This window comes from Empidonax traillii, unplaced genomic scaffold (assembly GCF_003031625.1).
Source record: "Empidonax traillii isolate 1590-97213 ecotype Southwest subspecies unplaced genomic scaffold, ASM303162v1 scaffold6:size4315531, whole genome shotgun sequence".
Classification (NCBI taxonomy): domain Eukaryota; kingdom Metazoa; phylum Chordata; class Aves; order Passeriformes; family Tyrannidae; genus Empidonax; species Empidonax traillii.
In genome coordinates this window covers 3,719,276-3,742,841 of record NW_020955199.1, presented here as the reverse complement: position 1 = coordinate 3,742,841, position 23,566 = coordinate 3,719,276, and the positions used below count along the sequence as shown (strand labels likewise).

The window sequence follows — 23,566 nt, the reverse complement described above, 5'->3', positions numbered from 1 at the left end:
AAAAAAAAGGATACAACAGACTCAGGAAAAAAAAAAAATGCCACATTTCAAACTTGTCCAGCTGACTTGAAACTGGAAACCTTGCGTTGAAATCTTATTCCATGAGAATTTCTTTCTTCTGAATCTATGTTTATAATCATTTTGTCCAATGAAAAATTATCTTTTGCTGGTACATACTGGGGCAGCCAATGGAGCTTTGTCCACATCTGCCAGGAAGGATCTGAACCAATTAAAGTCACTCCTGCCCTACTGTGCTGTCAACAATGACTGATCCCCAAAGTATATTTGCAGAATATAACAGAGCTCATTTTTTTAAGCTAAACTTCCTCATTAAAACTATTTACAAGACATAAAACAATGAGAACCTGAGGCAAGGTACTTCACTATTTCAAAGTAATTCCCATACCTATGAAGATCGTTTAACCTCTATGACTACTGAGTCCTTCAAGAAAGAGTCATCAGGTGATCATTCTGGAAAAGAATGCATTAAGTCACTTTAAACTGACACAGGGCATGTGAAACGCTCGTGATTCCATGGTTCGGGCTGTTCTGTGTGTGGAAATTGATGGTAACTTGATTTTGAAAAGGTCACTCCAACTCCATTGAGAATTAATATCCTAATATCTCATGCTGTATTTACAGCTAAACTCGTGTTACTGATTCTTAGCTTTGCTAAATTTCCAGCTGAAGAATACAGAGAATAAATCATCTTCAGCATTGTTTATTTCAATCACAGTGTTCCATTTGTCCAGCACTAAGCTCAGCACTCCAAGTGCTAAGAAATAAAGGTTGTTTTTAGCCTCAACTCTTCCTGACTGTTCTACATTGCCCCAGTGAAACCTGGTGTTTCCTTTGTGCTATGACAGCTCTATTAGATGACTTCACAACTGAGATTTCTTCTCTCTTCCCTCACCTTGTTGGGAGTTATTTTATGCCATGCCTGTAAAGGGAGAATTTCTTCCTCCAGCAAATTGAAAATATTTACAGAGGCTGCCCAATACCACAGAAAAATAAGGTTTTATTTGAGCTTCCCTAGGTCTCTGTGAAAAGTAAGGATTTGGTAATCTGTCCAAGACTGGCAATATGATTTCGAGTGTTTAACAACATCATTTTCAGAATCCACAAATTTTAGCAAACACAGCACCAGTCATACTGAGAAAACACATTTTCATAGAAGTAGAAGTTCTAAACAACACAGAATTTAACACCTTTCTTTAGAAATTGTGAAAAAATATATGGGAATTCAATAAGTAAAAGAAGAATGGCCAGACAAAGCTACCATAGAGCTCTGAGAGTTTATGGTTCTCAATAATTTTACTAAGAAATAACTGCACCCACACACAGCACCAGAAAACTACACCAAAAATGTGCATCGGCAAGAAAGATGTCTTGTACTACATGCACAGCTGAGGGAAGGATATGTACAAACAACCTGGCATATAGACTAGTGTGCCATAAAGATTAATTATGATTTCATACACAGCAGTTGAGTTTTTGTGACAAAGCCTGTAGCATGCTTTTGCACAGAACTGTACATTAAAAAAAAATAAAATTATAAAGCCTGGATAGGGCTGGGTAAGCTATAATTTACAGGATGCTGCCCTGACGAACAAGTTCTGACCAGCAGTGTAGTATTTTTGCAGGAGTGCACACCTGGGAGCCCTTCAAACTACGGACTCACGTGAAGTCATTTATGGTAGGTAATAAATCTAGTGAGCAACATCTGTTCCAAATTCACCTAGAACACATATACAAATTCTTACATAGGCAGAGATCTCTATCAGACCTTACTTTTACTTTGTTAGCTTTCTCAAGATCTCACATGCCACAAAGATCCACATAAAAGTATAATATTCCAATAATAAACTTTCAGGAGGCTCTTTCATTAAATAATAAGTGTCTTTGGGTGTTTTGTATTTTCTTTTTCCCCAAGGAAAAAGTAACCAGCTTTTAGGAAGATTATGTTGCCTCTTCCAGCTACCCATTCCAGTGGCAGGTAAAGACACAAAGACCAAAGACTACTAAAAAGAGATGAAATTAGGATTTTAAGGAAAAGGAGTTTGGCTACTAAATATGTTCATCAATAGCTCACACGTTGTCATGGAAAACCAGCCAAAAGAAGCACTTCTTCAATTTGTGCAAGTTGTAACTCTGACTCCAAGAAAAGGAAAGTAAAAACCAGTAGCTAAAAAGGGTCGTCAGCTCGGAGTGCCAATCCAAACAAGCCCTGAGGGAGATTTGTCAGTAAAGTCTCTTTTTTTGAGGGAACGGATGAGGTATGCACTGGAATAGAGATGGAATGGATAGGATGGAATGGATGAGTATATATGCAGCATAGTTTCTTAGTCTATCTGTCTAGATGTTTTAATTACCTGTATGGAATAGGCATCTACCTCAGCAACAATAGCTGTGAGTAGGATGTAGAAATCTCTCTAGCTATATGGTGCTTTTTAACCTGTTGCTACAAACAACCACAGAGCCGCTGCCTGAGGTGGCACCAGATTTCATTATAACCCTTCTTCTAATCAGTCACAACTGGTTCCAAACCCACACCAGTTTTTCAGTGGATCAGATAGAAAAGTTCCCTCTCTGCTCCTGATGCACAAGCTGACTCCTGCACACATCCAAATGTGTATCAGCAATATTTCTCTTCAGGAGACTTAATATTCTACAGAGAGCTTTTCCAAGACTATTTTTGAGGGGTCAGGCAGTAAAAAGCATTTTTCTCTCTCAAAAGACATCAGATAAGCAGCTGAAGAAGAACTAGTAGTGAATTAAATAGAAAACATGCTCTGATGTTTTCCAGACTTTCAAAACTCAAAATTTTTCATTCAGTAGACATGGATTTAGCATGGTTTTGTGACATTCTCATTCAAAAGGGGGCTGTTAATACCTTACATAGCATCCTGCAGATAACAGAATTTCACCTGCAGATTCCTGCAGTTTGTTTGTTTATTGCTTCAGAGCAACGTGCTGAGTTTGTGAGTAATAGCAGAGTTCAGTCTTTTATAGAAGGGTTAGAGGTCTGATAAAGCTATGAAATTCACAGAAAGGGTCACAAAATGTTCTGTGGACTTTAAATCAGGCCCTGTATTTTGATTAGAATAGACTAAATAGAAAAAAAATATTTTAAGAATAAGACCAAAACCATTTTGGATTGTTCGTTTCAAAAGTATTTCATTGCACAATGTGATAAATGTGATACTATCACAAAATCTATTATATTCACTACCAAGAACCCATATCCACAAGACAGGGTTGCATGAAAGATCAAAATAGTTTGCATTAGTCAAATTAGTTCCTGCACTTGATAATCAGAAGGTTGTTGGTTTTGGTTTTTTTGCTTCAATAGAATTATATCAGAGTGAATTAAAACTAAAATGTAATTAATATTATTGTTAAATTGAGGAAAGACTTGAATAGATTTATGTCATATTCTAACTCCCCTGAACTCATCTCTGCCAGGGACCAGATATGCAGTCTTATGACTTTGGGTTTCTTTATGGCTATGGTTTTCTTTATGACTATGGTTTTCTTTATGACTATGGTTTGCTGAAACTCTTCTAAAGAAAAAAAACCCCAACTTCAACCAATTCCACAGGAATGGGCCAGTCTTGTTGAACATATTTTGTTTTAAAGGCATACTGAGGAAGTATAAAAGTGATTTGACAAGCTCTTCCCATTAAAAAAAAATAAAAATCTTCCTATTTAGTGAGGTTCTCCTCCCCTTAAAATGTTAAATTGGAACAGAAAAGTTCAGTTTTACAGAAATAAATCTGATATCTTTTGGACTGTTCCATAGAAAAAGGATTTTTTTTTTTTAACGTTCTTCTTTTTCATCTCATTTCAAAAGAAATAAGATTTTGAAATATAGACGTTTCCTGCTGAAGCAAAATTCCAAGTGTCAGCCTCTGGCATATGCAATTCCTCCAACTTGTGCCATCTTGTAGCACCATTAACCTACCTAAGCGCAGTCCAAGTGCAGGAGTGCTCCAGGCATATCCCATCTCCCCTTCAGGAAAAGGCTGGAATACTGCCAAGGAGCTAGTCTAAGGCATTAAAGAAACATGGCTACTAATGTAGAAGCCTAATTAAAAACCAAAACAAACAAACAAAACCAACAATATCAAACAAAAACAACACCAAAAAAACCCCCACCACATTAAGATAGGTCCAAAAATAATTAATTTTTTGATACTTTTAATCCTTCTACCTCATGTTAACATGACTAATACATATGATTAGGTCTAGTAAAACCCTGTTCTTGATTACTACTCAGTCTAAGTAAACAAAAGATTTTATTTAGTTCACTTTAAAATATTTCACAGCTGGGTATGTATTCCTAACACTTTTGTTAACTTTGGCTCCCTTTACAACTGCTTAAGATTGTGGGGCAGGTTTCAACAGATCGGGGATTGGATTGGGGTTTTTTTAACCTAAAATTTTTTTTTTGTTATCCCTCTGAGCGTCAAAAGAGACAAATGCATTTAGATAGATACAGATAGATATATAGACAAATATATACATATAAATTTAGTTTGCATAAAAATCTCAATGACTCAAGTAAACTTCTGGAAGAAAGTCATTGTAAAGGTTCATTTTTGCAGAGCAGCTGGGTGGAAGTCGAAAGTAATTCAAGGTGGGTGGTCAGCCTTGCATACTGGAATTCACTTATCCTGTTGTATGCTTCACCATATTTGGGTGTTTCCATGAAAAATACAATCCCACTGGAAACCTGAGCATCAGTTTCTGGCATGTTCCTAAATTGCAGCCTTTTTATAGCCACACTAGTCCCCCCAAGCTCCCTCCTGATGGAGATTTTGGCTATGACCAGAGGCACCTGTGCAAAGTGGATGCTGCTGAGGTGGAAGTCTGCATTTCACAGGGCTTTGGGCTTCGTGGGTGTACTCACACATTCCTGACAAACTTTAGAGCAATAGTGCAGAAAGCATGTCAGAAAAAAGGGTAACTGTTCTATCATGAAGACTTGTGGCAATCCCTGTTTCCCTCAGCCTCGTGGCTTCCTTCGTTCTACCCCCCTCCCTCCCGACACAGCAGTGAACTTGTTAAGGAAAAACAGGCTGAGTGAAATGTCAAGTTGTTAAAAATTGCAGTGTCAAGGCTAAGTCCCAGTAAAGATAGGATACGGTTCTCTGGGCAATGCCTGAGTGCTTGTCATACAATATGTTAAGGACAGTTATTCTCACTTTCTCTCTGCTCAAGTATGTCCCTAGCAAAGCCACCTCTGAGGAGTCCTGGACATGAGCCTCCTTCCAAAGACAACATTTCACTTGCTGCACATGGAGAAGACAATTCTAAAGCTCCACCGGATGAAACAACCCAAATCCAAACAACTGGCACACAGTAAATCATTTCCCTCCAGGTGGAATCCCAAACAAAGCAAGGAAGCAGACTATGCAGCTGCATGGTGTCTGAACTAGCTGGTGTGTTTGGGTGTGTACAGGGGAAAGTCTAACTCTACGGGGAAAGGGGGAGGGGGGAAGGGGGAAGGGGAAGGGGAAGGGGAAGGGGAAGTGGAAAGGGAAGGGGAAAGGGAAGATACAATCATTTTGTCATGGTAAATCCATTCTTTTAAGCTTAATTTTTCTTCAGTGAAATACCACTGTAGCTTTGCTAGTTCATTGTAGGCCAAAACACCCTTGTCCTAGACCCATCTGCTTCTTCAAAATGACTTGAGTTGCCACAGCAGAGTCAGTGATAGCTGAAATTACTACAGGATCTTCATGACATCTTAAGTGCAAATATGTCCTAGAATACATAATTAGGGTGGCTATGTACACAAATATTGACATATATGGCACAAGAATTTTTGCACGTCAATCTGAATCTTCTTATTTGCAAATATTACAGAGAAGACACAGAGTGGATTCAGTAATTGCAATTTTAATGGAGTATCATTAGCATCACCCCCTGATTTCTGAAAATAATTTAAAACCCCAAATGTTTTAAATTTAGCTATAGGGGTTAGGAAATGAGGTTGCTTTGGGTATTGAGTAACCAAAGCAGTCCAGGGACAAACCAGATTCTCAGTTAAGCCAACATAAGGCTGTAAAAAACCCACTGCTGCAGGTGGAATGACACAAGTGTGACTCTTTCAGACACAATTTCATATAATGCATACAGGACATAAACTTCTTTTTAACTATACAATGACTTGAATTTTGCTTTTAAAAACACAACTTTTTTCTTCAAAGGTTAGGGTTTTTTTACCCTTGGCAAAACTGAAATATTGTTTTGAAAAAAATATTTATTTAATTACAGAAACACTTGGGGTTTCTTTTGAAAAAGACCTTTTTGTTGGACAATATCGGAGAACAAAGGTTTTTAATCAACTACAGATGAAAATAGATGCCTAGCTGTCCTAAGCCCATAGCACCAGTAAAAATCAGCAGAGGGGGGCATATTTTTTACTATAAACCCATTAGCACAAACTCCATCCTGTACTAACATGGTGATGTGACTACAGAATTAGTTCACATTTGAGAAGCTCTGTATGTGGACAGAATAAACTGAAAAATATATGTAAGTCAAGAAGTTAAAAAATTCAATTAAGGTGTAAACAAATACATGCTTGAGTAAAATTTTGCGTTAATTCTTGCCTGTCAGTAGGACCAAGTGTACACAGCATTTCCAAAGGACTCATGAATTTTGCTTTTAATGCTTAATATTTGACTAAACACGTCACTAGAACTCACTACAAATACATTTACTGGCGTAGTAAATACATATGGAACCCCAGAATCATTTTAATCATCACTTCAAAGAAAGACAAAAATCTTTTAGACAAATGTCACAATAAAATATGATGAAAAATTCCTATGCTGTTCTTTGTACATATAACATATTGTTTGTTGTTATTTTAGAAAAAAAAAAATTACATCAAACGTGTATTTCTTGTCCTAATGCCAGAAAAAACTCCCACTGAAACTATTGGACTCTTTTTTTATGAGATATTGCATAAAAATCCAAGATTATGGTTGAAAGTTAAAAATTAATGTTTCTTATGCAATCTTTGAGCTAATAATGGGTATCAAAAAGTTAATGAAGTGTAGCAGAGGTAACAGGCAGATAAGATCTCTTCTGGCCAGGAATAAAATTCCAACTGCAATTCTCCTCCTCAGGAAGTAGGAAGTTTTCACACTGAATTCTCCTCATTTAAGCAAAAATAGTAACACAGCACTGGTCAGAAAAGTCCTAAGTCATTGAGCAGTTAAAAAAAAATAGACTACTCCGTAGAAAAAGATCAATGTCATGTTCCCAAAGGAAACAGAAAACATGCAGCAGACACTTTGCACACATCCTCACTTGTGCCAGGAAAAAATCCACAAGTATCCGGAAAGACACCACTGGGTATTTGGTATATCATTGATCAAATTTATCACCTAAACACTTCCAGAGAGAGGGAGATAGAAAAAGACTGACTGGATTAGCAAGGATTAATTCAATTAGTAAATCTAAAAAGGTGAGAAGATGAACTGAAAAAAAAAAAAAAAAAAAAAAAAAAAAAAAAAAGAGAAAAAAAGACCCCTGAAAACTGCATACTCAGGAAATTACAATTTGGATACATTCAGAAAACTTTGGTGCAGAAAACCACTTTCCTAAAGGAAAAAAAACTAATTCATATTGCATCACCATGTAAAAAACAGCTCATCTTTTCTGCATTAGGAATTCTTAAGGCTTTCTCCACGTGCAAACAAAACTTCTAAAAGGATTCCTGTTCCTCACAACAGAAGTATGAAAAACCACATTGTACCTATGACTAAAAATCCTTCATTTCTCTCATGAATAAACAAAGAGCTATAAGAAAGCTAGAAATGTGTAATCCCTATGTCTAGATCTGAGATGTTTCCTTGGATACAGTGCGAAAACAGCAGGGAATGTGTAGGCATCCTCTGAACAGTGTTTAATGTGAGGGTACTGTTCCTTGGAGGTCTAGAAAAGAATGTGGAAAAAGAAATTATTGTTCTATAATAAGACTTCAGGAAGAGCCAGAAATAGTGGCCTGAGTATCACTTATTAATTCAGTCTAAGCTTCTTGTGAAACTTTTTAAGTATCAAGTTTCAGCTCTGTTGGATATGGGGCTGAGATTTTTTTTTCCTTTTTTTTTTTTTTTTTTCCTTTTCCTTTGTTTTGGAAAAAGGAGAAGTGTGCAAAAAGCTTGAATTTATTAAAATTACCTGTTTATTAGATCTTGCTTTCATACAGGGCACCCTTGTTTTTGTATTTTAAATATGATTTATATGAGATGGTGTACAACCTATTTTAAAAAGCCTCCACAGCACCAGTGAAAAACAAGTGTTCTAATATAGAAAAACTCCTACTGGTTTAATTAATCAACAGTTCTACCAGTTTGGGTTGAAGGTGTGACTCAAATGTTTTCTAAAGAAAAATAATCATAAATAATCATAAAAAAATAATGATTCAGGAGCATCATAAATGTTATGAAGACGTTCTGATACCTACTATCTCCACATCCCCACAGCAATTCTGTCCTCAATCACCTCACTGGAATTACTATAGTGTAATTACACTTGGGAAGATGATATCAGAATCTGGCCATGTTGTTTGGAGCTTAAAACTTCAGTTGCTTGAGACACAACAAGGGGAATGTGGCTGTTCCTGTGCCAAGTTCTGTGAGTAACGTGGAGAGTTTGGTCATTCAGGACATGAAATGCCTGTCGGACACTGACAAACCTGTTTCATTTGGAAATTACGGTTAATAAGGAGACGAGCCCAGCCCTCCATTAAACAAGTAGGAGATGTTTAATAAGATAGGAAATTGGCTCAGCCCACCTGAGGCCACTTTTACTATTGTTTCAGCATCCCACCAGAAATAAAATCAGGTCAGCCTACAGCGTTTCTTCACAGTAAACTTTGATTTGAAGTAGGTCCTATGAATAAACAATAGCCTTTTAGTAACATATGCTCTTTGAGGAAAAAACAAATGGTGATTTCAGCAAATAAAACATCAGGTCTCCTCTCCTTTAGCAGAAGTCTCTCTAACACTGTAATTAATGCTTGTATTTTTGAAAGGTACACCAAAAATTGAACCTAGCACATGTGTGTACACCACAAAGAATGATATCCAGATGCATTATTTTTCATAGGGCATAAATAAAATAACTTAAGAGAGAACAATGTGGTTACAGGTGCAGACAAATCCATGCTCCAAGCTTTTGAGTTGTCTCTATTGCATGTGAGGTGCTGCCTGGAAATGACATTTTGAGCCACACTGTTCCTGTCCCTTCACATCCTCATCTGCTCTAATCATCCCAACACCCACAGCCCCCAGGACAGAACCAGTGTCTCTCCTCCTAGCATGGTACCAGTGCACTCCCACTCTCCCACGCACACATTCCCCTCAGAAGTGAGCAAACTGAGGGCTGAAAAAAGGGGACATGGTTATTCTCTATGAATGAACAGAGAAATAAAAGTATCAAGGGATAAGTGTCAGGAAGGAAAAAGACCTATTCAAGCTAAAGACAATGCTGGCAAGAATAAACACGGGTATAAACTGGCCAAGAAGCAGTTCAGGCTAGATATTAGGATCAGGCTTAAAGAGAGCCATGACGGTCTTTGACAGCTCTCCAGAAGGAACTGTGAGGACAAGAGGATTAAATGAATTTTAAGGCAAGGCCTAAGATGGACTTGAAAAGACTCCATTCTACCTTCTTTGTTAAGGTTTATGGCTATGACTCATTACCATTCTGCATTTCATTCAAATTTCACATGCCCTCTCGCACTGTTAAGGTAGAAATACGCATGTCAGAGAATTACACATTGAAACACAAAGGTCTGTAACCTCTTTTCATAAAATTTCAAATCTACAAAGCACAGGTTCCTGCAATTTCATTCTCTTCAAAGTTGGAAAGGACAAGAAACCAGACAAAGCTGGTGTGAGTCCCAGGGTCCAATAAGCACTTTGAAACACATTTCCCTAAGACTTTTAAATGTCTCCAAAAAATGCAGGTGTACAAATTACTCCTGATATAGATGGGAGTTATGTTTCCAGCATCCCCTCAACCACTGTTAAACAACACCCCCACAAGCATTTTTCAGCTCATAAAAGCTTTATGAGCTGAAAAGTTCCTTCAGGTTTGGGTTTGGGTATTTTTTTGTCTTTCTCCCAGCTGCTAATCCAATACCGTCCAGCACCAGCATCAGTCCTCACCACTGCAACACACAGAGCTGTGAGGACACAACAGGGCACAAGTTGGCAAGTTTTGCATCCTTGCAGTGAAAGACAAACTCCTCTGTTCCCTCTGATGCCACAGAAAACTGTTCAGGTGGCAACGCCTCACAGTGCAGGGGATATTTTTCTTTCTCACTCTCATATCATGGTCACAACCCAACAAGCCTCCATTCCACCCAAGTGGATGAAAGTCCCAAGCTCCTTCCATTATGAAAAATGTCCTTTTTTGTGACATGAAAAGGGACATTTCTCCATGTACAAATATATTTTCCCCATTAATTGAAACACCTGCCCATGTGCCACAGCCTGTCAGAGAAAATACATCTTATTACCCTCATTAATTTGTGCACCTGCCTCAAGCTTGCCCACATGGAAGTGCATGGATTGTTTATACAATACATCTACTCAGTGAAAACTGATGTATTCTTAGACAAATAAGCAGCCTAATCTATTCAGCTGTATGTTCTTTTTTATCAGCACTTGAAGGCATTTTTCAGAATTTAAGCTAATGAGCTTGACCTTCCACCAGGACTCCAAATTACTTCTGTTTCCAGAGTACTTTTTTTTTTTTTTTTTTTTTAAATCTGAAAGTAAGTTTCCTTTGCAAGGATGCATTTTGAAGGCCAGGAGTATAACTATTTACCTCTTGGATAAGAAAAGTAGTCCTCTAGGACTACTACTTTTTCTGGTCAAATAAATTATTAAATTCTCAATATGACACTATTTGTATTCTCTTTAAACACTGAGAGTTTCAACATGTATCCACTGCAAGGTTAAAATGGAGTTTTCTTAATTTTTCTGTTTTCAGGACAATATAGAACTGAAACTTGATACTAAATATTTTAATTTCTTCAGCACATTAAGCCCTTACTTAACTTATGGTAAGTAAGTAGGCATAGGATGCCTTTTCTCTGCGGAAAAATAAGTGTTGGAATTCTCAGTGATGGAGTCTGAAAACAGAAAAATTAAGAAAACTCCGTTTTAACCTTGCAGTGGATACATGTTGAAACTCTCAGTGTTTAAAGAGAATACAAATAGTGTCATACTGAGAATTTAATAATATTTCAAGAAAAAAAGGGGGGGTTTCTATGTTCATAGACTAAATAGTTCTTAAAATACATGTGTAGATGGGAAATGCATGCACAGCTTTGAAAGTTTGTGAAGATGAAGAAGGGAAATCCTGGAGAATGTTTGGCCTAAAGACGCGATCACCCAAGGGAAAGCAAGGATAGTTATGAAGAGGATTTAAGGATTGATCCACTCTCCTTTAGATAATCCAGTTTGAACTAAATCCTGACTTAATGAATCACAGTACACATATTATTCCGGGGAAAAAAAAAAGTGTAAAATAAGATTGTCCTTGATGTATATGCAGAGAAATCCTACATCCACACCCTTTCAAATCATCCTCCTTCTCTCCATCTCCTTGGAATATACAGCTGCCCAGCACAACCCACTCTCCCTTTTGCAATAAACAGTAGTATAACTCAAAAATCTAACTGGAAAAACTAGTTTACCACTACACAGTGCAACTATTAATTTTTAAGTCAAATGAATCAAATTTCCATGGGTACAAAAGTATTTATCAAGTGCCTTACTCTAATCTTCAGAAGTTCCCTTTCTGCTCTGACCTACAGGACTTGTCTTATTTAATGGAGACTCCTAAGACACTGACAACACACAACACTTCAGACAAAATAATGATAATATACCACAGAAACAAAAGGAGTATTTAAATGTTAAGAGAAGAGAACTATCATTTTCTGAAATAGAAGGCTGTTGATATAACTTGTTCAGATTTACAACTTGCAAATATAAAGTGGGATAAAAAGCATAAAGTAAATAAAAATACAAAACCACTCCATGAAAAGTCCAGCCAGGATATGGCACATCTCAAGGAAACTACTGCTGGCTTTTGATTTTTGAACGAAGCCCAAACCTAACGAAACCATCCAAAAGAGTCCCATAAATTATGGATTCGGCTGGATGAATTCTTCAGAGAACCAGTCAGAAAACAGTTTCTTACATAACCATTCAAAAGCAGTGCATGTGGTTAAGGTATATAAGACATAGGATCCATTTTAACTGTCTTCCTTAAAAAAAAAGTAATTATTATGCAGCTATAAAATAATTAATCAGAATAAAACATTGAACCTAGCAACATTCTGTGCTTTGTCCTGCTTCTCAGTTCTTTTTCATTTCATTTTAAAAAATAATGTTTTACCAAGACAACTTTAAATAATAGGCAGTAAACAGGCTTCTTTAATGTAAAATTGCATAGCCTTCAGCTGTTGCATTTTGGAGACATATTCACTATAAAACCCAGCAGATCATTACTACTTTAGAAGTTTCTGTTCTGGATACCCATGGAATTGAAGCTACATACACATGTACAGAACTATCAGCCAAAAAATGTGGCAGAATTAAAAATTATGTTAATTTGCAACATGTATTCTCTAAAACCAATTTTAAAAAATACTATTATATGATACAAAAACATGGAAAAACCCCTTCCCCCAAATCACAGGAGGCAGTAGAGTGCTTTAACCATTTTTTAGCTGACTCCACTGTACATGGCATTGTTAATTGCTACAGACTAATGGAATGTTAAAATAATCTAGTGCTTTGTTTAGGACTAGCAATGCATGGAATGGAAGCTGTGAAATTAAAATGCTTGTTTCACAGATAGCTGAAGTTAAATCAGTGACTTGACAACATTAAATAAGAAAACTGGACCATAGCCATCATGACTTTTAAGAGAAAATACAACAGTTTCATATTCATTCTTACACAGAAATTAGTCTTACCGTAAAGCAAATGTAACATACATTTCTGAGGGCTTTTTATTGGATAGGAAAATAGACCTACCAATATTCAGTAAGTTGCTGTCTAGATAAAACTGGTACTTTCCATCCTTCAGTGATCCAAGCAACATCTCCAATATATCCTAAAGGACACCTCTTTGTTATGACAAGCTGTCCATTCTGATGGACCGCAGGTCTAAAAGGCAAAATCTTACCTGTGTCATTGCCTGTGATTTGAATAACATACATTCTTATGTCATTGTCAGGGTGTGAAGTAGAAGGAGACACCTCCTGATGTTGCAAAGCCTCTGTGGCCTCCTCCACTCTGGGTGGTGCTGTTGGCCGTGCCACTGCCGTGGCCGTGGATGCTGTGAAATACTCCTTGTCGATCTCGGGCTCTGACATCTTTCCTGTCAGATCCTCATCAGCAGTGGTTTTACTGGGAGAAACAGATTCATCAATGATGATGATGTCATGGCTCGTTACCTCCTCTTCTTCCTCAGGGATGATACGGGGGGACTTTTGAGTGACTGAATGTTTGAATGCTGATGTGGGCTGAGTTTTGTCTACATCGCTAATGGAATGTGTTACACCAGTGAGGATTGTAGCCTTATCTGGTGCAGTAGCTGCAAATATTGGCTTGATTTCTTCAGGTTCCTCAGTCATTCCTGAACCTTCTGTGGTTTGGCTTGGAGAAGCTCCCAAGGTCAGATGAGTGATGCTTTCCACAGTGGAACGGCCTGTCAGCACTGTATGGGGGGGCAACGTGGGTTCCCAGCTCACTGCATCCCTGTGTTCTTCTCTGCTGGGGATTCCTTGGCTTTCCTGGGTATCAGCTGTCACTGTCATTACCTCAGTGACCTTCTGCTCTTCATCAGTAGTAGTTTCAGCTTTCGGAGTCACTGTGAGCTGCAAGGTCCTGGTGCTGGTTTCCTCAGGTCTCAGAACTCCTCCATGGTCTGTGAACTCCACTGCAGGTACTGGTACTTCTCTTGCTGGGTATGTCTCATGATAGGCTGAACCTGTTTCTTCCTGCTTCTCCTGAACAGGTGTTGGAGATGATTCAGATCCTAGTGTTGTCCTTTGTTCATGTGGTTGGACAGGTGTCACAGATAAGATTGACTCTGTGGCAGTTCCTGGCTCATCTTGATCTTTCGTGGAGAGTTCCTCTGGGAACACCTCCTTGTGCTCTGCAGTTGTTTCTGTTGCTTCTGTATGAAAGATACCATCAAAAGGAGTCTGATCAGTAACTGGCATATCTGTAGTGACCTCACTCTCTACAGTAACTGGAACTAGGAAAGCATCATGTTCTTTCTGTGGGATTGCAGTATCTACCTCTGTTACATCTGTAAATACAATAGTTCCCTTTGTCCCTGATGTTTCATCTCCTTCATGCTCAGTTACCCCCACAGCTGTGGGCATAGCACTTGGCCATACAGTAACACTTGAGGAGCTAAAGGACCCTATTGTTGCACTAGTTTCTTCCACTGGTATTTTGGATACTGTGGTCATTTCCATATCCAAAGAGCTGCTTGTGTGGGAGACACCTGTAGTATGTCTACTCTGACCAAAATCAGTTGATATCACTTCTTCATCACTTGTAGTCTCCCCTGGCTTCATGCTTGTCTCAGTTTCATCTGTAACTGCTGAAACTGGAGCTCCTGGGTGCATTGTATATTCTGCAGTTTGCCCTGAAAATGCTGTAGGCTCCATTCCAGAGACACCCTCCTCTGTACCTAACTCAAGGATTCCCTCAGTGTGAGACGACTCCTCTGTTATGTACCCCTGATATTCATCTGTTGGCAGCCACATTTCAGGAGCTGGAGGAGCCTGCGTGAACTTCTCCATTGCAGAACATCCCTCAGACTCTGCTGCAGCACAGGGAGAGATGACAGTTGTGGCAAGAGGGGTCTTAACGTCCATTATTCTCATTTCTGGCTCCTTTGTTTTTTCCTGCTCCTCTGAAAAAGCTGATGTTTCCATCTGCTGAGATGAAGGGATAACAAATGTGCTTTTTCCAAAGCTTAGTGGGGAACGAGTGCTTCCTGAGGCAGCCTCAGATTCTGTTTGACCAACAGTTGATACAGAAAAGGATACAGGTGTCCCAGGTGACAGGGTAGGCTGCACATCTCTCAGGTCCTCTCTGCTTCCTTGGGCTGATGCCTCACTATCAAATGCCATTGCAGAACTAAACTTAACAAATGATGTTGACCCACTTGCTGAAGAAAATTGTCCAGTGGTTACTGCATGCTCATCTAAGAGTGTCTCTGATGCAGCAGGCTTGTCTGATTTTGGTACACTACCCGTAGCTATGCCAGAAACTCTGTCAGGCACAATGGTGTACGTGCTCTCACTGCCCTCCCCCTCTGCAGTAAGATCATACTGATCAGTGAGCAAAGCTTTAGGGATTACAACAGTTGTAAATTTCTTGTCAGATTTTGCCTCCATTGATTTTTTGGTGGGTTCTTGGCTTGAGTGGGCACCACGATAAACATTCTCTTTTGTTAGTGAAAGTGAAGCCCCTGTCCTGGGAGACTCTCTCCGGGAAGTCAGTAACATGCTATCTGTAGCTGTCATCACAGGGCCCACTTCTATTTGCTCAGTCTGATTATCAACATCATGTTTTTGTGCATCTCCTGTGTCAGTGTCTTCCCAAAAACCAGTAGAACTCTTATCTACAGCTGTGCTATCCTGAAAAATTATAGCGGTCAAGAAAGCGTCCTCAATGCTTTCAGACCTACCTTGTTCCTTGGGCAGTTCTGCTTCAGAGTAAGTGTGGTCCAGCTCCAAAGCTGCAGATGTGCTCTCTGTTAACTTGGGTGAAACATCGTATTCAGTCCTTCCCAGTGTATAGTAAGTGCTTATTTCGCCATCTGTGACAGTCTGAGGTAGAAGGGTGGTTAACTGAATGTTCTCCATAAGCACCTCCCTCTCCCTTTTTTCTTCAACCAGTTCAGTAGTCATTTCTATATCTTCCTCACTCTCTTGGGTTGTTTCCTTCCAATCAGGGGCCTCTGTTTGGGTGTCAGGCACTTCAGTAATCAGAGTCTCAAAGACAGGAGGTTTAAGGGTAATTTCAGCAGGTGGCGATTTCACACTGTCAGTTTTCAGAGATGTCACAGGCTCAAAAGTTGTAGGCTGTGTTGTGACTTTTTTACCTTAAAAAGGGGAAAAAAAAAAAGGAGTAAGGATTCATTCAGTCAGAACACAAATGACTGTTATATTAATTAAGTTTGAATGTTCCCAACAAAAACTAAATGCCACATTGAGAAATAAGTGTAAAGGTCAAAGGCTTTAGATGGTTGTTAAGAGTTTTGAATGACATACAATAACACAATATTAAACTGCAGAACATCTAACTTAAAGTCAAATGAAGTGAGAAGAGTAGCAATTTTTTTTTTTTTTTTTTTTTTTATATGTAATTACTCCTGGAAGTCCATGTGTTATCTGAGTACCCATCAGAGAGCTCAGTGCTGATCTGGGAATATAAAACTTTATTTCATGATGTCACAAGTGGGTGGAGCTGCAAACCTGTGGATTTTCTTCAAAGTTTGCTGCAGCATCCAACTCAAATGTATAAAGAGAGTGAAACACTGCTTTAGCTTATTTTCAGCACATAATTACAAATTGCAAAAAGGAAACCTCATGGGAGTGAAAGCATGGTTAATCTGCAGGATCAAGCATGCCATCAAAAAGTACTTCATTTAAATTTTGCTGAGAGAAATTTATTATGGGGAAAGGTGAGAACAGTAAACCAGTCATTAAGATCATAGACTTAATACTATATTTATGTTGATCTTTGGAAAACACTTCAAAGATCTGAAGTGTTCAGAAACTACTCCACACACAGTAATGCTTCTATGGGAGTGCTGGACATGAAAAGGCAGAATGTTGAACCCTCTGAAGGGTGGGTAGAGTAAGGGGGTAGCTGTCCTAGACCCACAGGAGACGCAAAGGAAGGGCCTTCAGTGAACCAAATTTAGATGTTTTAAAGATTCTTATTGCCTTACTCCTTGTCCACTCCTTCTACCCCAGATTTCCATTACTGTCTGAGGAGGAAATGCGTACTAGCACTGCAAGGCCTGTCAGCCGATTTTAAATTCCTGAAAAAGGTGAGTCTGTGTTTGAAAACAGGTTTTACTTGGGGTAAGCCCAGAGTGGGAACATCTTCCCTTCTACCAGTCTTCCAGGTCAGGAATCTTCAGAGGGGCAATAGGAGCATTCAGGTGGAAGATGTGAATGCCTGAAATCAGTGCTGTTAATTGCCAAGTGACTGAGCCAAAAGCCTTATAAGAATTCAAATAAAGAGCAAAATATAGTTTTTAAATCACATTAAGCTTATGAAGAATGCATTAAACAGGCCCCGTGTATGAGGACACACTGCTTAACAGACAGACACAACTACATCTACAACTTCTTGAAAAATCAAATATTGCTCAGCTTCTAAGGGAGCAAAGAACTCTATTCCAGTCACATGCAGAAATCAAAATAATTCCATTGTTTTGCAATTTATACTCAAGCATAAGCGGCATGCATGCACAAATCCGTTCTTTTCACACACCCGTGACTCATTATGTGCCCCTTTGATAGCTGTAGATATGAATTCCGCACATGTAAACACAAATATTTGTTTAGTTTCACACACTAGGCTTTGAAAATGTCACCTTTGCAAGAGATCTACTGGGTTTACCCTGGAGTAGGAAGGCTTGCTAGAGAGTGACTGCTTACAGGGAAGAAAGAGTTGATATTTCAACTTTCATGAATGAGAAGGGAAAGTGAAAAGGAAATTGTGAGGGTAGGAAAATGTGACATTGCTGTGTTTAGAAGTGGTGGTGGTCTTTGCCAGCAGAAAAGAGAATAGATTATTATCCCCACTACATGTTAAATCTTATTGTGGTTTTACAAAGAAGACTTAGTTACTTATATAGAGGGATTTTTTTTTCCCCCAGTAAATAAAAAGTGAAAAGGAGCAAAGTTGTTGAAATCCCACCAAGCAAAAGCACAGCCTTAATGTAGGATTTTTTTGTTTTGGGGTTCTCAAGTGGATCTTTGTTGTTTTCAATGCTGAAGTGATTCAGGTATGAGATAGTACTCCCAAGAATCAAGAAATCTTTTCAATTTCCACCCCTCACTCTGCTTGCATGAAGCTGGATTAAACCACACAAGTTTTAGTTCATGACTGGGGAGCAAAGGGAGCACACAAGTGCTGTGTGCTACTGTAGCTGTTAAAATTTCTACTAAAGAATTCATTAATTTTTTTTTTCCTTTAACAGCTATTTTTTTAAGGCAAAATGGAAAGGAAACAGCCCAGTCTCAAACTCTCCCTTCTAATCATGGGATCAGTTTCCTTAATGCAGATGGAATTGGTTTTGCAGCCAACACAAACACTTATTCAGACCCCAGTTGCCATACTTTAAGTGACTATCAAGTTCACTATTTGAAGGAATATGAAAACGTAATACCCTCTCACAGAGCTAGAAAATGAGGGCATGGGAACAGACTTTAAAACCTGTGGAAAAAAAAAAAAAAGTAACTTTATTTCATCACTGCTGGGAAGTCATGTACACTTACTCACAGCCACTTATGTAGCTTCCAAATTTCCAAGAAATGCTTGGAAGTCCCAAAAGTCCACATTTTATGCCTGAGATGCAGTTATTTATTCTTCATGACTCATTATCTGCCACTTGACAAAACAGGTATATATTTTATTATGCAAACCTGAAAAAACACTGAGTGTATTAGATTTGCTTATATTAAGAAATTAATAAATAAATTTACATAGTGGTATGAGGCAAGCCCACATTTTATCAGAGCTTATCAATAAACAGCCAAATTTTCTCCCATGGAAACTGTGTGCAGTTCAGCTCTGGTTAAAATCAACCACAAGAACTCTAAAATCACTTTGTCATAAACATGATATGTAAGCTTTTTTCATACAGGTTTGCAAACTTATTTGAGTGGATAAAAAAAATGTGCTGTTTCAATAAGAAATCTGTCAGTGTTATATTTTTTTCTGTGGGAAAATAAAAACAAAACAAAGAGGAGGTTGCTTTTTTAATAGGCAACATGAGTTTGAACTGCTGTCTGCTCCACCCAGATGTTTTGCATTACTGTACTCGTTGCATCATGCATGCAATCTTCTTTGTCCTCCTCCTGATTCAAGACATGAGGCAGACTTTCCTAATAAATTTCATGAACATATTAGCAGCACGAAAGCAAATTGTCTCACCAACAGCTGCTCATATCAAAGACTATCTTTTCTTTTTTTTCTTTTCTTTTTTTTAATCAATTCCTTTTATATCAAACAACCTACATGAAGTTGATTTTGGAAGGACTGACTACATGACTTTGCAGAGATACTTCCCTTTTTTACCCTCTATTTATTTTATGCTTTTACTGTATAGAATCTTCTTCCTCTTTTCGCCCACTGTTATTTAAATAAGGATTCAAAATAATGAATCAATACTAAAACATAATATTTTTTCAAGGAAATCAAACTGCACAACTTTAGACAGGGTTTTACTTTGCAATTACCAAATAAGGATGTTAATATGTTCTGTGCTGTTTAATAACAATTTCAGGATATATAGGAGTACTTTCTGGAGGACTAATGCTTATTTTTAAGATTATATGCATATTATAATTTATATATAAGCTTTTTCAGCATTTCCAGTTAAAAAAAAATCTTTACTCATGTACCTAACTTGAACCAATTGAGAGTTTTTCTGCACTCAGAAATATTGTTTGTTTACATTCAGGTATGTTCCCAAAAACCTGGCAGAAAAACATAGACTCTATTGACAAAGATTGCTCTGAGTCATTGCCAACAACCAAAACAACAAAAAATTGTTTTAAGTGGGAACAAATGAAAATACTGAATTCTTCCTGTGAATTACAGACAAAATAGTTAGAAGATATCACTCAAAAATAATGGTTTCATATCTTCCAGCCCAGTTTGAGCATGATGCCTCTGCAGAAATCTGCTCTGCTTAGTTTTTATGTATTTTTTTGTATTAAATTGTTAAGTTTGTTCTGTGTGTCTGTCTCTGCCCTGCTACCAACCCTGGCAGGGAGGACAGTCTTGAATGTTCCCTTGACTCCAAGAGTTTTGCCAGCTGGAGTTTAAACTACTGGCAGAACCTTCCAAACTGGACAAGTCTAAGATTAAGAACAGATTAAAAAATAAAAATAAAAAAATAAAATAACATTAAAATAAAATAAAATTAAATTTAAAAAAATAAAATAAAATGGTACTCTGACTTACAGACTGAGCAAGAAACCTCTTATGAAACTGACTCAGTACCTACTCCTTCACACCTTTCCAGAAGCAGATTGGTGCACAGGGAATGTGGAATTTTGTTCATAAATAATGAGACCTTTGGTAGAATAATGAGAACCTGAAATCGGACCCTGCAGCTGCAAGAATTTTTGTCCAACTCCAGGTGTATACTCCCACTTACCTACACTGCATTTTTTGATGTCAAAATCAAAAGCCAAATGTAATGAGAAAAATATGAAAATCTAAATGTAGTGTCCATTCCTGCTTAAAAAATATGTGCAATATCAGAGGAAACCAGTAAGATTCTTATAAAAACACAAATTTGGAAACTGTCAGTTTATCTTATCCGTAAGAAAAAAACTTTTAATGAACAGTCATGCATTGTCTTCACACCATTGCCCAAGGTCTTTTCTTACAGCTAACAAAACAGCAGAGGCAGCAGCTCTTTTAGCTCTGTGAACACAAACACTCTTAAGTAAAACCACTTGCTATTTCATAACATCTGAAGTCAGATGGTTAAAGGGGAAAAGATATGTTATCTTCTGGTTTCCCCACATGCAAGTATAGTTCCCTGAAAGAATTATAACCTGCCAATCTACCCACAAAGGAACAATAGCAAAAGACCCCATTTCTCTTTCCTCCTTATTTATAATAAAACTGCAAAAGAGGGGAAAAGAAAAACAAACAAACAAACAAACAGCAAGCCACTTTAGTCAGCTCTTCCTAATTAAATCTGTATCCCAGCACCGAATAAAAGCAAAAATATTTGCTTCAGGGCTGCGAAAAAACAATTGAAGGAAAAAAGAGCCAAGATTGTCACATGGACAAGATCTGACAGCAAAATTCATGGTGTTTTGCCCTCCTCACCTGGTGTGAAAGGAGAAAAATCACCCGTAGTGATGCCCAGTCCCTGCAGCGGTGAGCAAAGAGCATAAACCAATTTATCTTTCCTGCCCATGAACACTTAAAGGGATGGATCTTTTGCTTCTTCACTTTGTTGCTCCTAATCTTGCCCTTGTTACCTGACCTGTTCAGTGACCTGAGAGAATTAAAGGAAAATGCCTCCGCTTGTGTCTTCTTCTCTTTCCTCTCTCCCTCTGGCCACAACATTTGCACTTAGAGGTTACTCTTAAAGCACCTAGTTTTGAATCACTCAAAAGCAAGTTCACTTGCTCTGGCAGAAGCAGCATCTCCTCCTCAAGTTCCACGTCCTGAGGCTCCCAGCAGTTTCTCCACACACATCAGTTAAATTGATAAATTGGGTTATCTATGTTCCTACATTTAAAAGGTCAAGCTGCACCCAATCACCTCCTTCTCAGGGTGAGGTACTAGTGAGGTGGTGTAGCACAGTTGTTTGAAGTGGATTGAGATTTTTATTGCCAATTTCAGCACGGCTTGACTGACTTCTTAAAATCCCTAGGCAAAGTGAGGTGAGAAACCTGCAGTGAGCTGTCAGTGTATGCAGCCTCTACGGTGTTTGCCTGTTGCTATAAACCCAGCAGGGACCTGCAGGGACTTATTACTCCCACACCTAGCTCAAGGTATTACTGGGGATCTCTGCAGCTATAACTGCATATCTGAGAGAAGCACAGAGATCTAACTTCTTAGGAAAGTAATAAAGGGCTGGAGAGTTGTTATCTGGCGGTAGCTGTCTCAGTAAGGTAGCTTAATCCTCTTACATATCTTCACCTTCACAGAGGGGAAAAGCAGCCAGAGCAGAGCCAACAGCCTTGTACACACTGCGGTCAGTTCCATGACCTCGAGGTGTTTGCCTGCTCAAAGGCTTCTGCCCATTCTGATACTGGGTTGTGAAACGGTGGAGCACACTGGCTTTATTATGCCCAGAACTCCACTGCCTTTCATATAAGATAAAACTTCTCTTTTTGGTTTTCTTCCTCTCTTCAGGTCAGTAACTTTGCTCTCTGGGTAGCACCACCACACCCTATGCCTTCATTGTTCTGTGGTTATTTCCAAGCTGATCAGAAATCCACAGATCTCCTGTAACACAGCCCCTGACATCAGGCTGGAAATAATTCTCTCATCCAGGAAATAGCTGGGACACGCAGCTACTGACGGTTGCTGTGGAGAAGAACAGGACTGCCTAGTTATTCAAAGTTTTCCAGGCTAAGTCACATGCAGGAAAAGGGAAGACTAGGTTTCCTTTGCCAGCTTTTGAGCTGTGTCTATGAGTCTTATCCTTCCTGCTGCCAGACAAGCAGAGTGCTGTGGATGTTTCCTGAAGCTCTGCCTGCAATCGTGGTGGCTCTTCCTGTAGGACCTCTCAAAACAGGGGCTAGATATTATGGAGATCATAATTCCCTATATTTCTTACATAAAATCATGCTCTGATTTTGAGCTTTAGGTGAATGAAGTATCAAAACCAGAGGCCCTCAGTCCCAAACAGTTGTTACCTTGGATACACCCCTGATGATACTGTGTTGGAACAATCAGAACAATGTGAACTCCATTCCCAATGACCACATATGGCAACACCATCCCAGAACTGGAATTTCCCAACCTCCAGCTAAAATTAAATCATAGTGCCAAAGCAAAGTGGTGTAACCAAAGAGAAACAATAAAGGTGCGTGAAACCAAGTCAAAACAAAAGAGCAAAATGTGAGAGGAAAATGAGACAAATCCAGAGGGAAACAGTCAACACATGCTTTGAGTCAAGTAAAAAAGTGTTTTGCTGAAATGTTTGCCAAGATCAATATAGGTCTGTGAAAGAGTTCATAAATCAATATTTCTCAGCAAAAAGGGGATTTACATGTCAAAAATTCAACCACTTCTGTGTACAGAGCTCATCAAATTCAGTTGTGTTGCAGGTAAGGAAAAAAAACCTCGCACACATTTTGATTAGTGCATTTCTGGAGTGCAATTTGTCCCACAGATGCTGCAGGATAAAGTGGCTCATCCAAAGTGGCCCATCCAAAGTCATCTAAAGTCTAATTTCTACTCAGATCAGTGAATTAAGTCTGGAAAGACTGGGATGCTGAGGGATTGGATTAAATAAATACCCTATAGCTTTATGCAAGAAGTATTAAATAGGTACATATTAAAGAGGATATTTTATGATAAAATGTTTTAACCTATTAAAAATTGACATAAGTGCTCAGCACAATTGTTCTACTTTTTTCTTAAAAAAAAAATTAAATACATTAATACAAGTCCTATATGTTAACACTTGAAAAACCTTCTCTCTGATACCTCCAATGAGCTGCAAGTACTTAATCATATGTCTAACCTGAACCTTTTTCAGGCCTCATCAG

At 38.4% G+C, this 23,566-nt stretch overlaps 1 protein-coding gene across 4 annotated transcripts in view; it reads right to left on the bottom strand.

Annotated features, from left to right (window-relative positions):
* VCAN (versican) overlaps positions 1 to 23,566 on the bottom strand; it is a 97,451-nt gene that overhangs the window by 33,261 nt on the left and 40,624 nt on the right. For 3 of the 4 annotated variants that reach the window (XM_027881263.1, XM_027881257.1, XM_027881272.1), the window contains one exon: positions 13,234 to 16,176. In XM_027881263.1, coding sequence (XP_027737064.1) covers positions 13,234 to 16,176 — 2,943 coding nt within the window. The remainder of the gene's footprint in view (positions 1 to 13,233; positions 16,177 to 23,566) is intronic. The other variant, XM_027881281.1, reaches the window with a different exon arrangement.